The sequence below is a fragment of the Odontesthes bonariensis genome, chromosome 9 (assembly GCF_027942865.1).
Source record: "Odontesthes bonariensis isolate fOdoBon6 chromosome 9, fOdoBon6.hap1, whole genome shotgun sequence".
NCBI classification, from domain to species: domain Eukaryota; kingdom Metazoa; phylum Chordata; class Actinopteri; order Atheriniformes; family Atherinopsidae; genus Odontesthes; species Odontesthes bonariensis.
This window is the reverse complement of record NC_134514.1, coordinates 24,460,692-24,486,887: the sequence shown is the minus strand read 5'-3', so window position 1 is coordinate 24,486,887 and position 26,196 is coordinate 24,460,692. Positions and strand designations below refer to the sequence as shown.

General features: G+C 39.7%; 1 protein-coding gene across 3 annotated transcripts in view; it reads left to right on the top strand.

Annotated features, from left to right (window-relative positions):
* kcnab1a (potassium voltage-gated channel subfamily A regulatory beta subunit 1a) overlaps positions 1-26,196 on the top strand; it is a 111,297-nt gene that overhangs the window by 20,668 nt on the left and 64,433 nt on the right. The window contains exon 1 of one of the 3 annotated variants that reach the window (XM_075473713.1): positions 13,128-14,327. The exons of 1 other annotated variant lie outside the window; for it this stretch is intronic. In XM_075473713.1, the coding sequence (XP_075329828.1) occupies positions 14,119-14,327 (209 nt within the window). In that variant the 5' untranslated portion in view covers positions 13,128-14,118. Of the gene's footprint in view, positions 1-13,127; positions 14,328-26,196 lie in introns of those variants that run through there. One more of the 3 variants, XM_075473714.1, reaches the window with a different exon arrangement.

Here is a 26,196-nt window from a genome sequence, read left to right as displayed (position 1 = left end):
AAAAATAAATAAACTCATTGGATCAGCAAATAAGATGTACTTTTTGATGCGGAATAAAAGTAAGCTTCCAAAGTTTTAACTTTCTTTTCAGCCTAAAGCAACCATTAGGGACATTTCTTTTGTCCATTTGTCCATTTGTCCATTAGGGACCACAATAAAGCACTTATCAGAGGACCTAAGTGGTTTGGCTGGGTGCAAAAGCTCTCCTTCACATGAATACCTCTCCTCCCTAATATCCCCGAGTGGATTTCTTTTCAACACTTTACGGTGTAAGTACTATTGCTGACGATTATTTTCTACAAATTAAGGAAAGGGATCCATTTCAGCACCAGGGTCATCATTTGATCAAATTCTGCCTCTAGAATAGATACTGTTATACTGCATAGTGCATAATTGGCACAATTTGCATACAAAAAAGTCATTTTTTATGCTCATACTAAAAGGAGAGATAGGACAGCGCCTAAATAATTGAAAACACCTGTTTAAATTCACCACAGAGACATTAAAGTCAATGATAACGTGCTCCGCAATGTTTTCTTGTTTATTCAGCCAAAATTTCAAGACAAATTAAAACAACCTTAAAAAGCGAAAGGACACCCCACACGCACCTGCACAAAGCATGCTTCACAGCTTCCTTTGTTGTGTTCATTGTGGATGAAATTCAGTAAATAAAATTATGAAACATAGTTAAGTTTCTAATCGCCTGTAATAATAAAGTAATTAGAGCATGAACTGAAGCAGGGGAGATCCACATCAGACTGTACGCAGGTGTTTGATGTCATCCAATTAGCACAATGATAAACTCAGCAGAGCTGGAATATGAAGCACATGCAAAGCAAACAATTTGTCTTTCTCTCCCTCTGTCCAAACAGAGTTCTTCTTTAGAGTTTAGAGTTCTTTTTCTCACAGCTCAGTGCAATAATTACCGATGTGCAAGCTACATGGGAAACAATTTGTTTTACTGCTGGGTGCTGGTTAGCGCTGTCACCTCACAGCAAGAATGTTCCCATTTTAAGTCCCAGCTGGGGCATTTCTGTGTATAGTTTGTATGTTCTCCCTGTGCATAGGTGGGTTCTCTCTGGGTACTTCCCACTATCTCATTTGTCTTTGCGTGGCCCTTTGATGGCGACCCATGGGCCCCCGGCTATCGCTTAATGGGAGCTGGGATAGGCTCCAGCGACCCACGATCCTGACTTGGATTAAGCTGGCATAGAAAACAGATGGACAGAGGGTTTCCATTTTGGATTTTAATTTATATTTAAAAGATTTGACGAAGAGAAGATAAATAAAAATGAAAAAAAAAAAAATTCCACTAATGTGAAAAACTGATTTATAGGGTCACTTAAAGTAGATTTTGCCTCATTTGAAGAAGACTTGATGTGCACTTAAGGGAATGGAAACACTTTTATGACTCATGTCGGACCTGGCAAAGATTAAAATGATGTGACTCAGCAACTGCTTTCAGTCTGAGCCAGCAAAAAAATGTATTTACATGAGAGACCAGCATCTAATCAGATCTGATATAATATCCCAGATATTTACAGAGATTAAAGTCATTTCTAAGGAAGAACCCTCTTCAGCTGCCTCTTGTGGATGTCCACCACAGTTTTTTTTTTGCTTTTAGTTTTGTTTCCTGTTAGAACATCTCTTTCTTCGACTCCACCACACGAGCATCATAGCTTATACTAACAGCCTCAACATTACAACATGTATTCAATTAGTTTCAAACCAGTCAAAAGAAACATGTCTAAATTGTATTTCTTTGTATTTAGTTTACAGAAACTGAGTGGAGGAGACTGAAATATAGAAGGTTTTGGTCAGATTGCCGTATCCAGATGGTTGCCAGATTGACTTTAAAAAGACTGAAAAGAGAAAATTCAAAATAAGAAATAGTATTTAAGTATCCAAAACTATGTTTGGAAGTATTTCCACTTACACTGTGGAAAATGAAAATTTGTGGGCAGAATAATCAGCTGGCAATTTTAGGAGAGGCTGCTGAACAAGCTCTCTCTTCTGACCTGCCAAAACAGAACAAAATGTGCACTGAAACCTCCTGATTTACCAGCTAAGCATTTAGTAAAACTATAGCAATGGCATATGAAAGACCGAGTGCGGTTAAGCAAAGTTATTAGGAGAAGCATGAAGGTCACAAACACAATGTATGGAATAAGATTGAAGGCGATCTCAATGCCTGTGCTGCATGAGGGCTGCTTTCTTTTTCTGCTGTAAAATTTTGCTTGGCTTTTAGTATTTGTTGTGTTTTTGAGAGGGGGCGCGACCTTGCAAAATTAATCTCCTCAAAGGAAAGATAGAAAAAGAAAACTCACTAAGGATGCTTTCAATGGGCTTTCCTTATTTGAGCATATATATTTAATTTTCCTGCTACTATCTTCCTATTCTATTTTGTGTCTCAGAATGGCAAGCACTCCCTTAATCATTACCTTGTTCAATTCAAATGATTTTTAGGCTCCGTGTGCCATTACAATACTGTTTTTTGACAGATTCCATTTTTTCTGACATCCGGTGTCATTACCCTACTTACCATATACTTTCATCACCAAGGTTACCAGTGTGTATCCTTCAGTCCTACAGATGCTGCCTGGTTGCTATCTGGCACCTTTATTCTCGCCTGGTGTTATCGTATTGCTGCTTTTTCCCCCACACACATAACGCCTCCATACTGTTTCCATAGCAATGCTATTACTGGGATGACGGCTTTCTCTTGTTGTTACCACTCTTGACTATCAAGAGTCCATTTCTGGAGACTCTCTAGCAGTCAGGGACGCTGCTCTCAGCAACAAATAGTTAATTGTGGTTCAGGTTGTGTAGGAGTAAGGGCTTACAAGTTGCAAGCTGGAGAACAACCCTATCATGCAGTGCATCCAGGTAAAATGGTCACAACATTATGACAAAGTGTCACCAATAAATGTGGAGATAATATTTCCAATTTTCAATTGCAAAGATTTTGGTTCTTCCTTTTCTCTTTGCTACCTGTAAATAAATGTATAGCAGTGACCCCTGATGGATAAGGCCATGATCTGAGCTTCAGTGGGAGGAAGTGTTATTATACACATGTACACACCAGCAGGGGGGAATATTGAAGGCTCTTTACAGTGAAGCTCAGCTTCAGAAGTGTGTGGACACAGTGAGAGGAAGCTTGTCTTCTGTGCAAGCACATCATTTCCATTCATAATGCCACATGCCTCTAGTCTATGCACATATGTTACCATAGTTACCAACTTGGTGATCTTAAACGTTAGGTGATTTAAAGCTCACATGTCACAGATTGTTGTACATGAACACTTAAGTCCACACCATGTAGCTTCCACTGATGTCGCTGTGATATCGCAGTGTTCATGATTTCCTTATGAAAATAGTTTGAGTGTTTTACGAATTTAAAGGATAAATACAATTTTGTTTTTGTCTGTTTCTGTCTCTCTTATTTTCAATAGTTTGGCCATTCAGTTTAGCCTGTTATAACTGTGTGTGAACCACCGAACAGTTCATCCAGATTAGTACTTACTTGAGGGTAAAACTTAATGTGAACAGTGTCGCAGTGTAATATAACACCAGTCCATTAAGTAAAGTTTTGTAACCATTACAGCGAGAAGTGTGCTTTATTGCACCTGTAACCACACTCAGAAGTCACGTAAAGGGATGTAGCCATACACCTGTTTACCATTGCAGACCTGAAGTTACACCATTCTCTAGTGATGTCACTTTAGCAAAAGCAAGATTGTCATGTATTGCTGTTACTCTGTAAGTTGTTCACAAAAGCAACTGTTGCCAAGCTCATAATATTCCATTTTTTTGTGTTTTTTTGTTTTGTGTTGTTTAATTATCTGCTCTGTGAAGTTAAAACTTTAACCGGAATATCTCATTTCCTATTTGACAATCATGTTGTTACTCAGCCGGTAACTAATGTAAACTAATTCAATTGACTCTCTCTTAGTTTTTGATTGATGGCGGTTGGAGGACCTCGGAGCGAACTCAACACAAGAAGCAGGAAGGCGAAAAATAAAATAAAAATCTACAAAACTTAAGGAACAAGAGCAAATGCACTGCAGTGGCAGACAATCAGGAATCCAAGAAAAACAAAACGGGGCAAGACCTGTGACAGAAGTAGAAATGGAGCCCGTAATACGTACCAACTATTAGTGGCTAGCAAGGTAACTTCGAGTTTGGCTCTGGATTGTCACTAGTGTAAAGCTGGTTCCCTTCTCACCTGGTGTATCACCATGGCAACTTATTATTGGTTGTGCTATAGCTTACTCCTGCTGATTTTTAAAGATACATGAATTACTCTCATTTATCAAAATCATGACTGAAATTTAAAAGATTACTTAAAAGATTATATTTCTCAGACATAACATGAGAGCGCATTAGATTTGAAAAACTGCATGAAATGATGTACACTTATATTCATGCCTACATCCATCCTATAAAAGTGTTTAACAAATAATAAGAATCTCTAGAAAACCAAAACCGTCTTGTTTATCATTTTAGAGCTTGGATGACAGACAATGAAATTATACAAAATTTCCACTGACTGCTTCTAATAGCTTTCATGTTGGTTAATTATGTTGGAGTATTCAAAACAGCCAGTGTTGCATCTGCCAGAATAAGACTGAAACTTTCTCATATACTTTAAGAATACTTCAGCTCCACCCACTTTACATGAGCTTGCATGTATCCAGAGTCAGAAAACCTGGGTGGACTTACCAACTTCATGACCAGGAAAACATGAAATCATCAAAAGACAAACACACAACCATACCACTTTCTTTCCGTGTCTCCAAAAGGGAAACACTAAAACAAGAATAAAGGACAGAACAACAAGCGAAGGAACACGACAATGAAGATAAACAGAATTAAAGCATCTGGTTGTGCAAGTTGCAGCATGTTATAAAAATTAAACTTAACCTGTCTGTTTTGGTTTTGATTATCATTAGCACCTACTACAGTAAGACAGTTGCCAGAAGAGAGGAGGTGTGGATGAAAGGTCATGGCACTTGACACTTGTTATCCTTACCAGCTGTCTCCAAGATAAATCACCAGCTGTAATCTAATGCTCCTCAGAGAATAAAGACAGCCTCTAAATGATCCTCTCAGGATCATGGCCCGGTGGTGACCTGCCTGTGTGTGGAGAGGTGGATGTGCGTACGTCACACAATTTTTTTGCAATGGTATTTACAATATGTTAATAAGTTGTCTCTTGATTTGATCTCCTGTGTTTGTGACAATTGGAGACTTACAGAACCGGAAACACTCATCAAAGATCACAAATTAAGCCCGCATCTGATAATAATGTGCTTGTGTAATCATGATGATGATGAATTTCAATCCATTTCAGAGGGTTATTCATTCACAAGAGAATGACAAAAATAGTCGCGGTAAGAGGTATGCTGTATCATGTGCTCCAGGGATCAATCAGCAGTATGTTACATAGTTTGTTACACTATGTTGTTCTGAAGTAGATGTGGATTTATTTTAGGGGATAATGTTGATCCTGTGAGTGGAGGTGGCAGCTGCACAGTGCCTGGCATCTTTCCACTCTCACACACTTCTGTGTTCATCCACTGGATGATGGAAACACTAGCTTTTAATGGGGATGGTTTGTGGCTCTCCTGCTCATTGCCCGCCGCTGAAGAGATAAACAGAGCTTGCCTCGTATTCAGTGATACAGATTGACAACATACAGACAGCACACACTGCAAAAGGGAAAAATAAAGCCTTGAATGAGGACGACTTACTTTCCTTTTCCCAATATGAGTCCTTCAGTACATAAGAAACAAGACCGTCTGATGTATTTTAACAGGGAATACTCGTTTGTGAGTATTTGTGGTGGCCTATGAAATGAAAAGCACAATAATGTAGCTCAGCAATCGGTCATTAGAATCACGTTACAAGCCTTCTTGAGATGACTTTGTATCCTCATGCATTATGCACACTTCTGACAGGGTGAAAAGTTGGAGGAAGGGATGGGTGATTTTGAGACCCAACACACACATATAATTTGATCTACAGCTGACACTTTGACATATGGGTAATCTTAAGGGACAGACTCATCACCGCAATACGCTTACCGCTGTTGTACCCTTGACCCCTGGACTACCCTGGTTCAGCAAACTTTATGCTTTAATGTCAGAAATGATCAAGCTATAAATCCCCCAGAAGTAATGTGTGACATTCAATTGGTATCGTGGACTTATTTCCCAGGATGCCCTGCTTATATTAAAAAAAATGCACAGCCTCTAACATGCTCCATTTCCAGCTACACATAGAGTTCTCATCAGGAATATTTGAAGTCTCGATAACTGTGATGAAGCAATATGCTCACGCTTGTGGTATCCTTATTCACATTTGAACAAAATGGTGCCTTCAAAGTTTAGTAGAAGAATGTATGTATAATTGTATTTGTGAGCGATATTCAGAGAGGAGGCATACAGTATTGCTTATCCAGGAATAGACTTTCATTATTATGTTGTAAATGCAAGGTTCTCTTTGAAATTCCCATATTGTATCAGTTAATAATTTCCCGTTAGATGTGATTCAATGCTTGAGTTGTGACTATTTGAGCGAATGACGACACTGTGTTCCTCGATGGAGTTAATTTCATCTGCAATTGCACAAAAAAACGATTGTGTCTGTGGCCACAAGGATACATTAAGTTTTAGTGACAATTTGACAACTTACTGTGAGCCTGGGTTTGTTGCAAACTGCATGCAACATGTTAGTTGTTGTTCTTCTGTGCATGCAGGTCAATTTAGGATTTGGATTGGCTCACAAAGGATCTTCATAAAATGCCACTTTAAACATATATGTTTTATAATAATATGATAATGCTATAAACATGTATGTTTAAAGTATTATTTGCTTAATCTTGTGTTTCTTAAGATGCTGTTTGGCCTCCATCTTTTTAGCTTCGGATGCGAACATGTTCCGACTGTAGATTATTTTCCACTCCAGTATGACATTTCTCTCCTCTGTCTAATTCGTTTTCAGTGGTCTCTTTTATTATGTTTCCCCTGCAAACGTGAAGCTGCAGCAGATTGGCTACACCCTCCCGAGTGCAGTGATTGTCAACATTATTTGAAACCTTTAAATTGCATTTTATGTTGATTTTATGTATGATAGGGAGAAAACCATTCTGCTAGAGTATATTTTAGGAATTGTTTGCACTCTTATCCCCTAATAAGGGGCATTTTTTAAATGTATTCTTTATTTAAAAATTTTCTTTTGTTTCTATCTTGGAAAAGAGGAAAAAAGAGGCTTTAACACCTGGGGAGTACCTCACTCTCCAAGGTTTGGCCCTGATAGTCTGAGGTTTTTAAAATAATTGGACAAAACAATCTCTGACCCCAATATCACTGTTCTCATTAAACTTTTCAGAACTTATTTCCACATCAGGTCTTTTTGGCTCGTGTTTTGCTTTGCATGCAGTTCTGGTACAACTCTGAGTAGGCAAACAAGTCAGATTCTGTAGCAATATCATCCTGCCCTTACAGCTGCCACAAACATTCAGCCCATGTGTTTGGGAACAACTCTGTCCTATGGGCAGGAGAAGAGGAGCTTACGGTCATGAAAAAAGCAGACAACCCTGATGCTGCCCTGTCGACTTTCATCATAACACTCAGAGCAGAGCCGTAAACAAGGTTATATATACGGTACAATATGTACTACACTGCTGTGCCAATCACTAGTTAGACATTTTATAATTAATGATGTGTCCATCAGTCGCAATTATTACATGGATAAAAAAAAAAAAAAAAGTATCATTAAGAAAAGAAAAACAAACATACATACATATTTTTAAAATGGAGGCAGAGAGAGGCAAAGTTTGAGCACTATAGTCAAGATTTCCAGCTGAGCATCACAAGACAACATGTAGTGAGAACATTTGTCTACATTTCCAAGACGTAACGATGTCACAAAAAGAAGGCAATGTTTTTCATTGCCTGTTCTTCTGTATAAGGAAGTGTTTTGTTATGCAAATCTATAACCTTTTTTAAATCCTAATGTTTTTTAGAAACATGAAATGCCTAAACCGAACCAACTGGAATGTGTAAAAGTTTAAAGTTAGCAAATGTGTTTGGCATTCAGATTACAATTCTGCTGCCATAATGCTGGACAGGACAAGGGGTTAAAAAAAAAAAAAGTGTAAAGTTCTTGGACAATACTCAATCAGATAGATCTTGTACTCCCAGCTCCATATCAGCACAATTTACCATGTGTGCAATATCACATTTTTAGCAGTTTCACAGAATGCAAAAAAAAGTTAACATGTTACATTGCACTGAAAATTTACAATTGGGCCTTTATTGTGAAACTGCTACATTTTCTTTCTGTGGACCAATGTCAAACTTACAGCTTGTTAGCCCGAGGTAGTCCATTATGGATTTTGGATAATTTTCTTACAGATGGATGAGTAACATTCTTAGAGTCATGAGATAATCGGAGATAATATAAAAAGTCTGAATACCTCCTTTAAACCTGTATTTGTTGGTCAGACAAATATGTTGAGTAAAACCAGCTTCCATTATCTCAGTTATGTGTAATTTACAGCTATTTGGACAAAAGATACAAATCAGGAGTTTCACACACAGTGCACTAAAATAAATGCTTTTTTAAAAATGTAAATATGAGTAATCTTGAACTGAGAATCAATCTGAATTGAATCGTTCCACTTAGAATCCGATCTAGCACGAGACATCTCATGGGGAACTTAACATGTTGAGTGTGTGCTTTTGCTTACCAAGCTTACAACCCAACCCTACACGCACAGGTGCAAAAGTAGGACACAGTCTCTATGTTGCAGAGTTACGAGCTTGTCATCGCTGGCCGCTTACACGGCAGCTGCTGTGAGAATAAAAGCAAAACAGAGTCAGTAATCAGTAAAAATGTGAAAAAGTGTGTTCAACCTGACAAATAGATCATAGAAACAACAACGGCAAATTTAAGCTCACTAGGTATTATTTTTATCCACAACCAGCAGCTATTGTAAGTCACTTTGATGATAAGTTAGTTCGATGGCTGGCTCCAAACATTTCACCCACATCAAAAGTTTGTGTGTCGGGATGGGACATAGCCGCAGAGACTCTTTGGAGCTGACTGCTGAATCAGTTTAAATCAACCCGAAGAGCATATCCGGACATCCGAAGGGGTAACAGTAACGAGTGTCGCACAACAAAATACTTTCACTGCATCTAATATGTACTCACTCAAACACACAAAGACACTTGTTATCATTCATGATGAAAGTGCAATGTCGGACAATACCAAACAGTATTTTCAGTCAGGACCACGAACCATACAGTAAAAACCACTTGGAGTAGTTTATATTTGGTGGCATGGCTCTGCCCTGGGACCTCTCTGCCTTTCCACAATCATATGTGAAATACTTGAGGCAAAGAGAACAGCTGCAGAGTGCCCAGAGTACAAAACAGAAGAGCATCAACAACACACAAAACACTTGTAAGGAAAAAAGAAAAGGGAGCAGGTGAGTTGCAACACACTTTGCAAATGAGGCAGCGATGGTGTGGGGGGCTGAGGCAGCTGAAATGAAGCACTCTGCATGAGATTTGCCAGTTGCTGATATTCTGGGGTGTGGGCTGACCTCGACTAACTCATCTCTCTATAGGTGACTAATGATCTGCTACAGTATGACCTCGTAACTTCATCTAATATTGGTTGAGTGTATGACTCATTTTCACTCATTTTTTCGTTTCTCATTGGGGTTTTGACCCAGCAAGTCCAACTGGCTCATTTATCCCAACATTGCTTAATATGACTCATGCTGCAGGAATCACATATTGGTGATAGGAGATTTGGTACCATCAGGTTTTAGAAACATTAACACCCTGATTAGATTTAGGAAAAGATTATAGTTAGTATCAAAAAAGATAGTTCTTTACAGCTGCGGACAGTTGTTAATGCCCTGTGTTTTTGTTGTTTTAAAACTGCTTTTTATCAAGACTTTGTGATTCTACATCTATGTCACACAAATCCCTATTTCTGATTCTGTCTCATTCAACTGTGAGGCATTACCAAACATTAAAACAACCAATTTTTCTCACTGTACATACAATGAGTGGGCTACGGTGACACAGTTTCAATATCAAAGATGGGTTAGTGATGTGTTAGCCTTAATTTCAAGTGGTTTGGTGTGTGTAGATTTAAAACAAGTTCTCCCACCACTGCAAGAAATGCGGAGAGATTTCACCCAGCTGCGTTTGAGTGTGTGTGTGTGTGTGTGTGTGACACTGACTGATGGAAAGTGACATTTAGCACAGGTTCCCTTCCCTTACACACACAGTTAAGTGTGTCTGTGCGCTGTGTGCTGCACTTACTGCAGCACAGTAACACACCTTGGAACCACAGTCCCTTTTTCACTCAGCACTTTTCCACTCTTCATTAGAGGAAGGAGGATTTGAGCCAGCTCTGGCTTCTTATGTGGAGTTGGTTGGGTATCTGGCTTTCCCCAGAGAAGCAAAATGATATTGATCTCGGATGAGCAACTTTTCCATTAAGTGTAAAGCAGGTCTGAAGCTGTGTACACATGCCCTGTAATGTGAGTAACACTGCATTGGGCGAGATAGTATGAAGCTTGAGTATGAATCTCTTCTATACTTGCGTGATACAAAATATTCAATATACAACAAATTTTGTGACATACTGACATATGTCTAGAAAATTATTAAGAAAATGATGGAGCAGTTTGAATAAAGACTATTGCAGGAGAAAACTAAATGTACTGATTTTGCAAATTACTTGAACACAATAGTTAATGGAAAACAGTGTTGTTGTTTTTTTGACAGCATAGACACGTTTTGTAGTTGATGCTTTTATGCAACAGGGGCATATTTACCCCTGTGTTGCATCACTTGTTCTTTTAGCAACTCTCTGTAAGCATTGACGAAACCAGTTTCTGTCGTTTTTTTCAAGGGAAAATGTTTTTCCATGACACCTGATACAGCTTCAGTGCGAAGAGTGATTCAAGCTCGGTAGTATTAAGGCAAATTGACACTGAGCCAGAAAAAAGACGTGGTGCAGTTTTGTGACATGATTCAGCATAAAAGCCGAGGACACATCAAAATACCTAAAACCTCACTCTGTGCAGCCTCATTTGAATCAGTCTTCCACCTGCTGGTACCTCTCCTTCTGCCTGTGTGGCCTGAATAAATTTAATGATCAGGCAAACCAACAGTTGTCAATCAACAAGGAGAGATGGGAAGAAGGCATAAGGCAGAAACCAGTTCAGAACCAAAAACACCAGGTACACCTGAAATACCCATTTTGACAAGTGAGAGGTGAGCATCAGGTGGAATGTATACCACTGTAGGTAATAGACTAATTGAACACAAGTAATTATAAAAAGTGATGGAAAACAAAGGGCTAGCAGGCCCTTAGAGACGCTGCTGTCACAACAGCAGCATGAGGATGTTGAGCAAGTGTTTTTTATCAATTCTTTTGTTTATGAATGTACCTTATTTAGCATTTTAGTTTCAAGAACAAAAACATTCACTAATTAGTATGAAATACAATGTACCAAGACCATGATGGACTAAAGCCCTGGGACTATTAAAACTGTATAGTTTATAGGAATCAAATTCGCCTTTTATATGGTGTTACATGTGTCCTTTGTAAAAAGAACATTAATTATTAGCCAAGGAAACATTTAAAGTGGATGACAGCTGTGAGCAGCAATGAGGAGATTGCATACTTGTGTACTTGGATGCAGACTTTGAATGAAAAAGGAGACTGATAACAACTGGGTTACAATGACATTTCGATAGCATTAACAACCACGTCTGCTGCTAACTGATAAAGTCTCTTTGCATGTGTGTCCACATGTATCAACTGTTACATGAAAAGCATCTGCTGAAATGGCAAGAACCACTCAAACAAGCCAAACAGACCAGTATTAGCCATTTTTCTTGGCTTTTGTTTATTTCTCACAATAATATGCTCTGTTTATTCTATCCAAACACTTGCATTTAGAGAGTGACCTTTACCTCACATGGTCTCATCTACTGTATGTAGGTGTGCACATGCACACACACTCAAGCAGAAGCAGAGAGAGAGAAAGTTAACGTTCAGACCCTTCAGCTAAATGCTCCATTTACCTCCGTTTGACATTCCGTGGAATCACAAGAAAGTACATCAAATTCACACCTTACTCTAAACACACACACACATGCTGACATAACACATGTGGTATTTCACACAAATGCACACGCTTGGATGTGCTTTGAACAAACACACACAGATACATTAATTCCCTCTCTTCTCAGCTCTAATGTGCCTCAGCCTTCTGTTTTTAGTCTTCTTCCCTCGCTCCGCACCTCCCCCTATCTCGTCAATCCATGCTCGTCTCTCTGGCTTTCATTCATCGCTGCCTATGGGGGTTTATATGTACAGTGTGGTGTGAGATTTGGAGGAAAATTATGGTTTTATGTCAGCAGATGCGCAGCGTGTTACTGACTTGCATAAACAGACGCTTTTTCATCTTTAGATGTTGAATGTGCAGCAGTAGCAAAAACATACGTTGGTTCCTGAAGAAGATACATTCTAGTGATTACAAGATAAACACGCAAAAAGTCTCTGTGTTTAGGTGACTTGCAAAATAAAAATTCATAGCAAATTCATATTAACCTCTGAGAGTTGGGCGCAATGTTTTAGGTATTTCTGCACAAGACTCGCCTGCTTTTGCCATTCATGGATTTGGGAGCTAAATATTGGCCCATTTTCCTCAATCGATAAGCTTTTCTAATTTTCCTACCTTTAGGAGTTGTTCGAAAATCTGAAGATGTTTCATGTCATATAATAGAGAGGATGGGAGAGGAATAGTATTGTGCTATTACAAATATTACTGGAGGACCGATGAAAAAGAAGAAGAAAAAGGAATAACAAAAAAATCGAGTGAGGAAAAGGATCAAATTTGCTGTGTTGACATAAACGATGAAGAAAGGAGGGAACTTTCAAAGACTGACAGGTGAGAAGAAAGAGTGAGAAGGGGAGAGACAGGTAGAGTGAAACTGAATAGAGAGCAGCAGGGAGCGAGTGGGAGGGAGGGAGTGAGAGAAAGCTGTGTGCTGCACCGCATGCCTCTCAGTTCTCCAAAGGTGCGCAGTCTGTGAGGGAGCTGCCCTGCTGAGCAAATCAACAACAGGAGGAAGGCAAAAAGAGCTGAGCGTCCAAATATAAGGTACAGAACAAACACCGGTGAGCTGGAGAAAAGTGGGGAAACTGGGGCACAAGTGACACACGTTAACATCGGCAGGCAGGACCAAGAGAGCGTGAGAAGGAGGAGAGGAAGAAGACGTAAAAAGTGCTGATGACAGAAGTGTGGTGGTGCACCCTCCCAGGACCTGAGAGTGACCCTCCCCCTTGTTTCCTCCTTCATCTGTGCCCTGTCTCCTTATCTGTTCTCTGACCCTGTCCCCTCCTCCTTCACCCTCCTCTCCCCTCTCTCTCACATGCCATCGCTTGCGCACCATTCCCACAGTCAGACCAGGGAGAGTGCAGCGCCTGGCTCGCATCTCTGTATCTCTTTGCTTCGCTTTCGCTCCTCTGCCATCACTCTGCACTCTCTCCAACTCCTCTGATTTTCATTCTGCAGCTAAAATCCTGCAAGAAAGAAAAAAAGATTCCCCAAGCTCGGGATCAGAGACAAGACACAACAGAAGAGAAAAGCGGTGGGAGAACAAATTGGGGAGTCGTTGTTCTTTTCAGGGTTTTGAAGACTGACCTGCTCTGCGATCTCTCTGTCGTTGGAGGAAAGCCCGAAAATGGGAGGCTTGATGTGAGCAAAGAAAAAACAAGGAAAAGCTTTTGCAGATCTGATCTGCTACAGAGAACAAAGTGATTAACGCGAAGACGCAGCATTTGGAAGTGTACAAATGAAGACTTGATCCATAAACAAGGAACCAAAAGGGACGTTTAAAAGAAGCGGGAGGACCTGACCACAGTGTGAGGAAAAAAGGGGAGACTTTAAATCAAAAGAGAGATCAAATAACACCCACTTTCAGACTTCAGGCTTCCCTGCCAGTGTCTCTTCCCACTTCATTCACTTTTTCTCTTTGTTGCGGGTTGTGCCACCGTCGCTGAAACTCAGCCATGCAAGTGTCCATCGCCTGCACGGACCATAACCTTAAGAGGGGGAATGGGGACCACAGCAAGCAGAGCGCCTCCAGCCCCAACGTGGTGAACCAGGCCAGGGCCAAGTTCCGCACCGTGGCCATCATCGCCCGCAGCTTCGGCTCCTTCGCCCCACGCCACATCTCACTGAAGGAGTCAACGGGGAAACACACGGGCATGAAGTACAGGTGTGTGAGCATCAGACTTAGAGATGTGTGTGCTGAGTTCAGTGTCTGAAGAGAGACGGAGAATCCTTGGAAAAAAACTATGTTGTGCACATTTTTTCCTCTACATTTCTTTCCTCATCCATCTCATCCAATCTGCTATATCTTCATTATTCTTTTATATATACTCCTTATTTTGAATGAGACATTGAAGGCAACTCTATTCCTTTTTTTTGCCAGTCAAGTTTAAGGGTTTAAAAAAAGTTTGAGAAACTGAAAAGCAGATTGTACAAAAACTCTTTTGCACTGTACGTACAAAATCAATATTGTTTTTCAAGTTTTGATGGAATCTTTAGAAGGACATGACATGTTATTATGCTATATCAATTCATATCAATCTGTCATTTTGTTTAGTCCAAAATAGTGAACCTAACGTTTTTTGTGTGTAATTGTGTGAAAGGCTTTGTCAAATGAATTGGCAATGAATCAGTGTTATGTTAGATATAAAGTAATGTTCTTTTATGTCTTTTCCTTTAGTGTTCATTTGGTTTAATGCGGTGAAAAAAAATCATTGTAAAAATAGTCTCATCGAAATCACTTTTCACATACTTTTCAAACCACAGATATTTCAGTCTTTTTATGGAAAAAAAGAAATAGCTTTCTGTCTCTTTCTGATAATCTGATCCACAGGCAGGTGGCTACCACACAACCTGCTTCAGAACAAACACTTGCGCGCCCGTAGTTTGAATCATATTGTGTCATTTCGCAACGCCGTTCTCGCTGGCACCATTTAAAGCACCCTCTGCCAAGCCTTTTTTATGCTTTCACTTCACATTTCAAACCTGATCCGCAGTCTCCGGTCTGATCAGTAAGCTGTAGAGGAGCCGCTCATTCAAAGTGGATGCCACAAGCAAAGCCTGACAGGAGGTTGCTGAAGTTTCCTGCAGGCTCATTCTCTATTCTGTCCATCACTCCTTCTGACTTTCACCCCATGTGTCTTACAGTCTTTTTCAGTCCTCACAGACAGTGAAACACTTGTGTTTTTGGGATGCCTTGAATAAAGGGCTACTCTTCTTCCTCTGCTTTTTTTGTCTCCCAAACACATTTAGCCTTTACCCTGAGGTTTTGCTGAGATGGCTCCGCAGTGTGGGCAGCGTCTGGGTCTGGATTTGACCTCAGCAAAGCTGTGGCTCAGCTAACTTGTGTTTTTGACCCCTCAAGCTGTAAATCTTTTGTAAAATCGTGTTCTATTATCTTCATGTTCCATTACCATCGTGAGATCAGACTTGAGTGTATGGGTCACAGTATCTTCCAAATTGAGTGTTTATGTGTGTAGTGATATGACAGTGACAGCAGGCTGAAGGTAACAAATCTGGGTACTTGTAAATGTTTTATCGGTGAAAAAATAGGTTACTGATTCAAAAGGATTTTGTTAAATCTACTGTTAAACTCTATCATAAACTCTTCTATATGTAGCTGAGTGAAATAATATAGAGGAATGTTTTATTTCTAATTTTCTGATACCTTGTCAATTTATGGCAATTTTTTTTATCTTGGCTATTTTGGCTGTTACAATGTGGCAATTTTCAGAACTTCCCTTACATTGTCTAGACTACCTCAGAGTCTAGACAATGTGTAATGTAAGTGAGCTGTGATACTGCGTAACCAGTAATGGGAGCAGGGAAACAGCTGAGCAGCTCTGAGGCTGTGGCTCTGTGGTCGTCACTCATTAATGGAAACCATCGATGAAAACGGTGAGCTTAGCAAATACACATGGCTGAATCAGAAGTAACATTTGCAGAGCTTCACCATCTGTCATAAAGATGCAAACAGCACATTTATTTATTTATCTTACATTGCCAAACATGGCCCATTTACTGCGGAGACTACCTTTTACTACACAGATTGAAATGGACGGAATGCTTACTGTGCTTCGTTTCTAATGTGGCAAAAAAAGAAAGAGCTTCAGCTGAGAAATGTAGAACAGGTTCAGTGACATCAAGCTAACTTGCTAAAAGGTTGTTATTTCCTCTCTAATTTAGAGTTTTAATCAGGCAGAAGGATGACTGCCAATTTTTGCTGGAGCCATTCTCTCTTCCGTTCACGTTTATCATTTTTGACTTGTGATTTTAGATGTTGGAACATTAAAAGAAAATGTCCTGCTAGCAAGATACTGTTTCAGTTTTGAAGAGCTAGATGTGGAGGCTTATTGGAGAATAAGCTTGTCTTTGAAATGTGTTCGTAAACCTCCCAATGTGTCATTTTTCATAAATTACTGGTGACAGATGCCTGAAAGTATTGAATGGGTTAAGATAAGCTATTCCCCATTACTCTGAACAGGATGAGAATAGGTACAGAGAATGGATGGATGGATGCATAGATGTCCATCTGTCAGTGTTTATGTTCATGTATCAGCACTGTTAGAAAGTTCTGACCAGCACATTGCTTTATAAGGTGAATCTTTGAAGCTCAAACCACCAGGGTTGGTGAAGATCAATGACTGACAGGCTGCAAGTTAGAAATCACGTGACTCCACCTCCAAGTTTTTCACTGAGTCATGCTGAACCTGGTTGAAATGCGGCTGACAACAGTTCTGACTATATAGCAATGTCAGTAATTACAGCCACTATAAATTAATCCAAGGCTCAGATTCTTGTGTGAAACACTCTTCACAAAACATTTGTTAATAACACAATGAAAATTGAGGTTGTTGACATGAAGAAGCTTGCTTTAGAGTACCTGGCACATATGATTTGATGTATAGTAAAGATGAAGTGCTGTGAAAAAGTACTGGGCTGTTTTGAAAAAGAATATTGCCACAAACTTTATTCAAAGTAATGTAGTGAAGTGAAAAAGAAAAAAAAAGACTCTTTTAGTGTTGCTTGTTGGTCAGGGAATGAGCAGGGAATGTCTCATATTTATAACCCTAACTGCTGTATATTGCTGATGCAGAAATTCAGCAACAATCCCTCACAGTTAGGCTGTCACTGTGTGTGCCAGGATCTTACAGGGTCAGTCCTGTTTGTCAGCATAAACTTACTTACATATGAAGCAAAAATAAAGAGCAGCTAAGGTATTATTATCATGCGGGAACAGTGAATGCATGTTCTGCCTGGACAGTTACCAGAACAACAAAAGTGAAGCTGCTTTGATGAGTTTAGTTTCACAGCTTATTTGTCAAATTTGGGAATAATTCTGTGTATCCTAAGTTAATATACAAACTGAGCTTCAGGGCAATAAGAATCCACCCTTACATAAGCAGTACAAATGGTGAACATGCACCCCAGCTGTACCCCACCACCACCACCACACACACACACACAGCCGACTACATAGGAGACTGCTGCTAACCATATACCTGTCAAATTGTCATTAAAAGTTCAGTAGGCAGACGATGGTGCAAATTACTTCTGACAATGGATGGAGTTTCTCCTAACTGCTGTGTGGGAACAATAAGCAGGAAGATGCAGAGAAGGGAGAGACACGTGGAGACAGAAGGAGATGACAGAGATGACTGTCTTCTGCTGACAGAGAGGGACTCTTTGGGATGAGTTCCTGCCTCTGTGGCCTCCATCTCCCTTTCTGTCTCTTTCTTTCTTTGAGTTTCAGGAAATGAACCCAGGGTTGCACACCATCTGCTCTGGCACTGCAGTACAAACAAAAGCATGAAAAAAACGAGGACGTGTTGGCTTCTCCCTCTCTCTCTCTCTGTTTTATTTCTCTCTTGCAGCACCTTACAGTCCCAAAACATAAACTTAGATAACACAGCGGGCCAGGTTACTTTAAATATTCATTTTCTCTTAACACCAATGTGTGTGCCATGTCTTTTCATATTGTGGAGAATACTCGACAAATAAAGACAAACCAGTCGCACTGTCTTAAACTGACTGACTGCAGCTGGTATTTATCTCCTTTAGGTGAAAACTTCTGGTCGGTGAATGTTGGCAGATATCTGTCGTGATAAAGAGCAGTCACATTGAACTCTGCTTTCCTAGACAGAATGTTTCCACCTGCTTCGACAGAGTCTTGTAATATTTGCATTACTTATTCATGGGCTCGTGTAATTTTGTTTGCTGGTGCATGAAGCAAGCTTAGTAGAAAATATATTTCAATTTTAAATAGTTCAGTATGGCAGCTGGGCAGCATGGCAGTGCAGACCTGGATGTGTGGAGGGGGTAGAGGTAGCGGATGCATTGCTGTACATCAGAACGAAGTGATTCCGTGCTATATTGTGGCACAGTTTTAAACCTATCCTTTGCCTTTCAATGCGGCAGCACAGATAAAACAAAAAGGTTCACCAGAGGTTTTTTTTAGTATGTTGCAAAAGTTCATTTCCTGCCATCCCACTGGTCCTCTGTGGTAAGAGCTCATTCACCTGATAATGATTTCCTTTTACTTGCAGACATTCACTTAGATGAAAGTGATACACAGGAGATTTACTATGTGAATTCTGCATGATCTTGCACAGTAATTGCCGACAGAGCGCAGCTTGTTCCTAGTGTCCTCCTTCCTGAATCACAGTGGGTTGTAGTAACGAGCACTGAATCAGTCCGAGTTCCAAGCTCGGCTGCATTTAAAATGCCCTGGGGTCTCAGTGATCTCTGTGTTGTCTCCTCGTTGGATTTAGATCTTAGAGTCTTAAGATCTTGTCGGGTGTACTGCTGTATTTAGAGAGAGAGGGAAAGTGGGAAATAGTGTGAGTCTCGATGGAGAAAGTAGGATAGAGGGCGCAGGAGGTAGGTATAATTGATTAAGGGAAGCATTAAGAAGTTGGCTTGACTGCTTGACTTGACATTAAATCTATTAATAAATCATTGGACACTCACACAGATGTGTGCAGTGCATTTTCAGAAATGTGCCTGTGTGACGTTAGATATCTGTTTGGCATCGTTCTCTGTTATTTAACTGTTTAATCGTTTCTGCCACCTTAGAGGGGCGACACTTTATCTTCTGGGGATATAATTCCAAATGATCAAATAACTTAGCATCTACTGCAGCAGCTTCTTTTACAAACTGAAACCTGCATGTGCCATCTTCCATCTTGAATTTCAAGGTTACATTATTGCATATGCATCTGGAGACATGTCACACTGATCGATACTATCTAACTTGCTACTCGTGTCTGAAGAAATTATTAACATGATTGAAACTGCATTTGAGTTGGTTGAAAAAACACAGAAATCCCCAAAATCTGTTGAGATCTTTTGTTACTGCCCAGGTTGGTATGCCTTCTTCATGTTACACCTCTCTTGCAGTCTGCAAACAAGCTCCTCTCCTCCGCTGCTATTACAAACATACTGACCGTACACAAGCTTTAGCCTCTGGCTCAAACTTTTCTGTCCAGCTGCAAATGTTCGTAGACAATGATTGAAGGATTGAGGGAGAAGTTGCTCAATAAAGGCTAGGAAGAACAAGAACTGTGAGCAAACAACATTAATATGTTAATTCAATTTTACTGTACAGATTTGAAACCTGCGGTACGATGATGCTGTTCAAAAGCTTAATAACTGGATTATTAATTATTAACACTCTTACATTATGTCAGTGTGTAACAGTCTACAGTACAGAACCTCGAGGCTCTGGATTTTCTATAACTGCTCTTTCTGAACACATATACAGATGCATACTGTTTTTAGCAACGCTTATCAAAGAGAGCTGCACAGTAAAGAATAAAAAGTATTTACCTGAAGTGACTGCAGCTGTGTGCGGCCCTTTAACAGCAGCTGGCGGTGTGTTCTCAGGTCACTGCTCACAAAGGTAACAGGATGGCACTCTACAGGGTTTTTTTTCAAGGCTTGCTACCACCTACCTGAATGGTGAGTACTCCAGTGTGTATGCTGACAGATGTGTGCAAAAACACACACATCCAACGTGTCCCCCTGTTTGTTGTGTTTTTTTACTATGGATATAGTGGGGAAACAGAGAAAGATGAAAGGCAGCAGATATGCGTGATGGGAGGACTTTAATGGGCCACTGAAAGGCGCTAAACGGGATTGAAATTCACATTTGTTTATGGAGAAAGAGTCTCGCAGTAAAGAAAAATAATAACCTAGGGTTACATCTGATGTGCCTGGATGTGAAAAAACAAACAAACAAAAAAAAAGAAGACAAAAATTCAACAAGAAGTTAATTTGTGAGGATGCTTCACCATGGGCTGAAAACATGAAGGCTTTGCGAGAACCGGGCAAGCTTTGGCATTATCTAATTCACTCACAGCTAATTTGGCAGAAGAGGCTTGTTGTCTGCTAAGAGTTTGCACCGCACAATGGTGTGAAAGGCCAGTTTAGCAACTACTGTAAATGTTTCTATGTGTGGTGCCAAACACTGAGGTGGCAGCAAAATTATAAAGATGATAATGAATAAAAGTGATTTTTTAAAAAAACAATTGCGGTTGGTTTTCCTCCAAAACAATAAATAAGAAATACCCAATGGCTTAAACCAACACATAATCTGTGCTTGTTGCTATGGTAATTGTGTCCTTGGTTTTGTAGAGCCATCATTGAATTTGGAACACTTTCAAAGACACACACAGGCTTGCTTTATTATATTTGTGGGGACTCCTTTGACATGATCCTTTCTCTAGCCACTCACACTAAACCTAACCATCACAGCTTAACACTCTAGAGTCGACGGATGCAACGGCGTGTCCAAATTACATGACCTATTTAAGATGAGGTAGCAGCAATACACAGCCTCGCTGAGTCTCCTCTTGTGTTGAAAGTGCAAACTATATATGACACCAGGATCTGAATTATGTTGAACCAGACTTATGATAAATAATTAACACCATACTTTTTCCTGAATATTGTCGTCACATTTGGCGATGGAAGAAATAGTAAAAACTGGCTATTTCAAGGAATGTGCTGGCTGTGGCTGTCACAGTATATAAAAAAAAATTGAACTTTTGCCTACTCGTATTTGATGTTTTTTGTGTGATTTCTGTATGAGAGTGTTGAGGTATTTGGGAGCAGACCTAGAAATCCCTGTGGGCTAGCATTAGTGATTTGGATTTGATACAAGCAGCTACAGGTAGCCAGTGTAGCTCAATGGGTAGAGGACTGAGTAGTAGTTTTATCACACGAGCCGGGAGGCCCGTTAGGAGGGGGTTGCAGTAGTCAAGGCGAGTAATGATCATGGTTTGTACCAGGAACTGGGTAGCTTGTTGTGTCAGGAATGGTCTAATCTTTCTTATGTTGAATAGTGGATAGCGGCGCAACAGAGGCCAAATGCTCAGGGAAGGTCAATTGGTTATCGGAGGTTATTGGAAACATGGCAAAGAGAAGGGGTCCCAGCACCTCTCTTGATTTTTTGCTGTTACCCAGTAAAAGAAACCTGGGGAAAAAAACAATACAAAACGATTTTAAAATGCAAAAAAAAACGTCTTTAAAAAATGGAAACATAAACATCATCTAGTAACATTACACCAGTGGCGGTCATTTTTAAGAATAAAAGTTACAAAATCCACCTTTAATCGTCTGCACTCCAGTTATTTTCTTTAGTTGTTGCACTAAATGGACTAAGTTCAGAAATAAGTGATAATTGGAGATTTATGTCCATTTTCTTCCACTAATGTCATCTGCAGATCAGTAAGATACATTCAGTTGGTGAGGCTAAATCTCCCTTCAGGTGACATTAGATCAACGGAGAGTTAAATAATGAAGAACAAGCCACAGGGATATCAAGACATCTCATACCAGCAAATTAATTTTGAATGTTTAGAGACACAAGCCATAAAGCTCAATTTAAGTGATGCAGGATTGATTAAAGGAACATGATAAAGAACAAGAGGCAGAAGGAAAACAAAGACAGTCTCTACAGGGTACAGTCTCTTCATATTGAACTGTGGACAGAATATCAAACTGGGATTGCTGTTGGTTGTCTGTGACCTGTGGGGGAACTACATAACAGTGATATTATTGTTAATTACAGTGGTGGGTCTCCAGCTGAAACCGGGTTACGAGTTACAACCTTTTATTTCTTATGTGACAGCACTGGATGAAAAGAAAATCTCTCACTGTGATAGCTGCAATAGTAAAACGTTTAGCAGCACTTCTGTCAGTTTGTACAGTATCTCAGTAAAGCAGTAAGACACACAGGACTGCCTGACCTCTGTCAGTGAGAATATTACTGTGGTGTTTGTAAGAGTAGAATACAGTGTGATGCGTTTTTAAAAAATTTTTTTTATCAACGTATATTTTGAATAAAGGTTAGCCTGGTCTGTGAGCAAATCCAACTGGTTTTCTGACTTGCAACTGGAAGGCTTTGGATGCGACATCAATCCAAGCGTGATGGAAAGCAGTATGATATAACAGATAAAGATGCTAAGGTTGTCACTGTAACAATCACTGTACCAATGTTATAATTGCTGGTGGGCCTAACATGCTGATCCTTTGAAAAGAGCAGTCCTTTAATTCTAAAACAAAGCCCTGTCCTCCCAAAGGAACATTAGTTACTCCCAAAAGCTTTCTTAAGTCTGTAATTAGTCCTTCATCGGTGGCTTCTTAGCTATTAGCAAAAACAAGATGGTGTCTTTCCAGTCATTTAGAGGAGTCTATTTTGGGTTTCTGTTGTTTTTGTTTTACAGCCTCATGTTTGCTTGGCTGTAGCAGCAAAGCAGGACAGATATGAATTTTGAAAGTTCAGTGCAAGATGAAATATTCTGAATGAAACATGTTTCCCTCTCAGTCATCGTGGATGAATAATCAAAGACTCATTAAAGAATAATCAGTTGGATTTGAGTACAGCTTGTTGGACTGTACAGATGATGAGTGTATGATTCTCAGAATATATATTAGGCAAACTCTGCTCCCCCCTCTTCTCCCATTTTTGAAAAGTGCATCCAAAAAGCAGAGTAAACAGCCAGCACAGCCCTCTCAGGCTTCCGGCTAATAATCTCAACATCCCAGCAGCCATGCCTGTGCTGAAACAACAAGCTCATCAGAAAGACTGCTGCATTTGTGAGAGCTGAGACTCTCAGGATACCTGCCTCTGTCACATCACATCTCCGGGTGGTACTTTCACTGGCTTTCCCCAAGTCAGCTGATTCTTGTCCCACTGTTCAGGAAACTGGGGATTTTGCATTTGCACAACTTACTCTGAAATCATGGCACCTCTTCTGGTGTTAAATCCCTGCTTGGTGCAGTGATAAATCAAACCGTGAATGTTCTGCTTCCGCATTAATCAAAATGAATGAATAATACAGATTGCATCCATTTTCACGCGCGCTTCAGTATTTAACAAGCGCCCATAAAAGTACGTGCACCACATAGCCTGTTTTGTACAGTCGGTAAGAGGCAGCCAGGTACCTCAAGCGCTCTCTTCTCCATTCTCACCCATTGATTTGGGAGCTTTCCATACACTGAATATGAATTTTCTTACATTGAATATTCCTTTTTATTAAAAACAAACCCCAGGGGTCCCTCTGCATACAACTCCCCTCAGACAGAATGGTGTGGTTTTAAATTAGATATGCACAGAGCTTTATCTCACACACACATATAATGATGAATATCACACCAAACTTCAGCTGGAGCAGAAAGAAATTTTAGAACTCGGACTACTCCCTGCTGCTAGTTACGATCAAGGAGCATTTTTCTTCATTATTAAGGGTCATTTGAAGTGCAGTATCTTTTCCTGAGCGTATTATAAAAAGTGATGTAAGAATGTGTTACGAAATACATTTTCATGCCTTTTGCAGGCATGACACAGAGTATTTTTGTTTTGTCATTACTGATGAAAGTTACAAGTGGCATAATGTCCTGTGCGTTTTCGGAGGTCCAGTTAAATGGGTCAGTGGAGCTGTAACCGCACGACTCCACTTTGTATGTAACCATTCTGAAAGACAATGTGTTGTTCTGTGAATTGCAACAACCCACATGACTTAAGCGGTTATGTGGCTGGTTAATTGTTGGCTTTCTATTTGTTGACAACATGATACCATGATACACTTGTGCTGGATGTGCACTTCAGTCATCACATAAACAATAGGTGATGCTACTGAGAACAAATACACTATTCCGCATGGCTGGAGTAGCAAGAGCAGAAGTAATTTGCCCAAGATATCATTCTCAGCATGCGGTGTCAATCACAAGCTAAGCTTTCTTCCACATCTATTATTTAATAAAGAGAAGCATGATGCAAGCCTAACTCTATGTTTTGATTATCATGTGAATATTTAGAGCCAATTATGTAGAATATAATAATCATAAAAGACTGTAGCAAATAATGTTTGATGAGGATGCTTCTCAGTGTAATTAATTAGAGGAGAAAATGCAGGAGGGTTTAAAAATGTCAATTATCTGTCTATTTCCTCGCAGAGGCACGTAAGTTTGAACCAGGCCTAATACTAAAGTCCCAAACAGCCAGTATAGCTGAAATAAAGTAGATATTTAAACTGCTGCGCATGCACATGCTTTTTAAATGAGTCTCTTGTAAAATCCTTATGTTTAATTTCCATCAGAGGTGTTTTTTTATTTTTGTGGACACTGATGTTTGTGTCTGACTTATCTCTTCATAATTCCTCTACACTTATCTCTCGGTGAAATGTTAAGGATGCACAGCATTTAGGTCTTTTTTGCTGAAATCAAATGTTTACGCTGAATGATTTAAAACAACGTAACATGCGTTGATCTTTTTTTTATATCATATAAAAATGTTTACAGCCAGCGTGATGACAAAAAACCTCCAACTGCTGATGTACTCCTCTTTGCGTTCTTGTCTTCACATCAAAATCTAACCGGCCAGACATTTCACCGAGTTTGTGACAGTATAATTACACTTAATAGCAGTCGTTGTGGTGTAGAGAGCACTGTCATCAGATGTATCAGGTGGAATATGAGCGAAGGTGACATAAATATTATCTCCAGTGATGTGGTGCACCTAACATCTTGTTTATGTCATTATTCAGTGTGGAGCTACGTGTATGCATATAACCAACTTTGACTCTCTAAACTTGCGAGTCCGCCATTTCGACAAGTAAAGCGGGCTCACGGTTTTCCAATATAGAAAAACAAGAGCGCACATTCAGAGACACACACAAATTTGCTTCCCATACAGATGTTCCTTTTCAATCCCCCTTTACTCCGTCCTCAAATTATACCCTTTGGCTCTGGTTTTTCCCTTTCTTTTGCTTTGCTTCCTTCCCTTCCCCTTCCGTTCCTCTGTATCTTGTATGGCAGTGGCATACAATACGTTATAGTTGTGTTACAGTGCAGTGTCTACTTAGCTCCTCCATGTCATAGAAAATCTTCTCACTGTGCCCTGAGGGTGATGTCACGTTTTTTGCAGCGTTTACTCACACCTACACACCCGGTGAGATATACTCGCATGCAAAATGCAGACACATTTTAACACAAACACATTTCACTGATGTTTTACCCTTTTTTTTTTAATCAGCTAAGAGAGCAGGAGAAGCTTTTGGCTCACTGAAACTCACTGCGTGTGAACGCTCTAACACACTTTATAACACGATCTCACTGTGAAACAGAGCTGAAAGAATCATCAGAAAAAAAAGAAGCAGCTTATTTGATCATTTATAGTTTCAAGCTATAAATGCAAAATCTTCCAGCCCTAATCTCCCTTAATTGTTCTGATTCCTCTTATTTTCCTATTTTGTTAAAATTGAATATCTTTAAGTTTTAGAGTCTTAAAGTCTATTAATCATTTAACTAACCTACAAATGAATCAATGCTGAAATTTATTGTTGGTGGAGTTTAGGGGGTTTGGTAAAGTATTAGAAATATGTGATTATGGTTACATTTTGAATAGTTAGGGTTAGGCATGAAAACTCCATGTTTAGGGTCAGAAAAAAGAAAAAAAAGAATGCCACCCTACACACAAACCTTACCATCTAATTCTTTTTAAACAATCTCTTTACTGTGAAACTACTTAATTT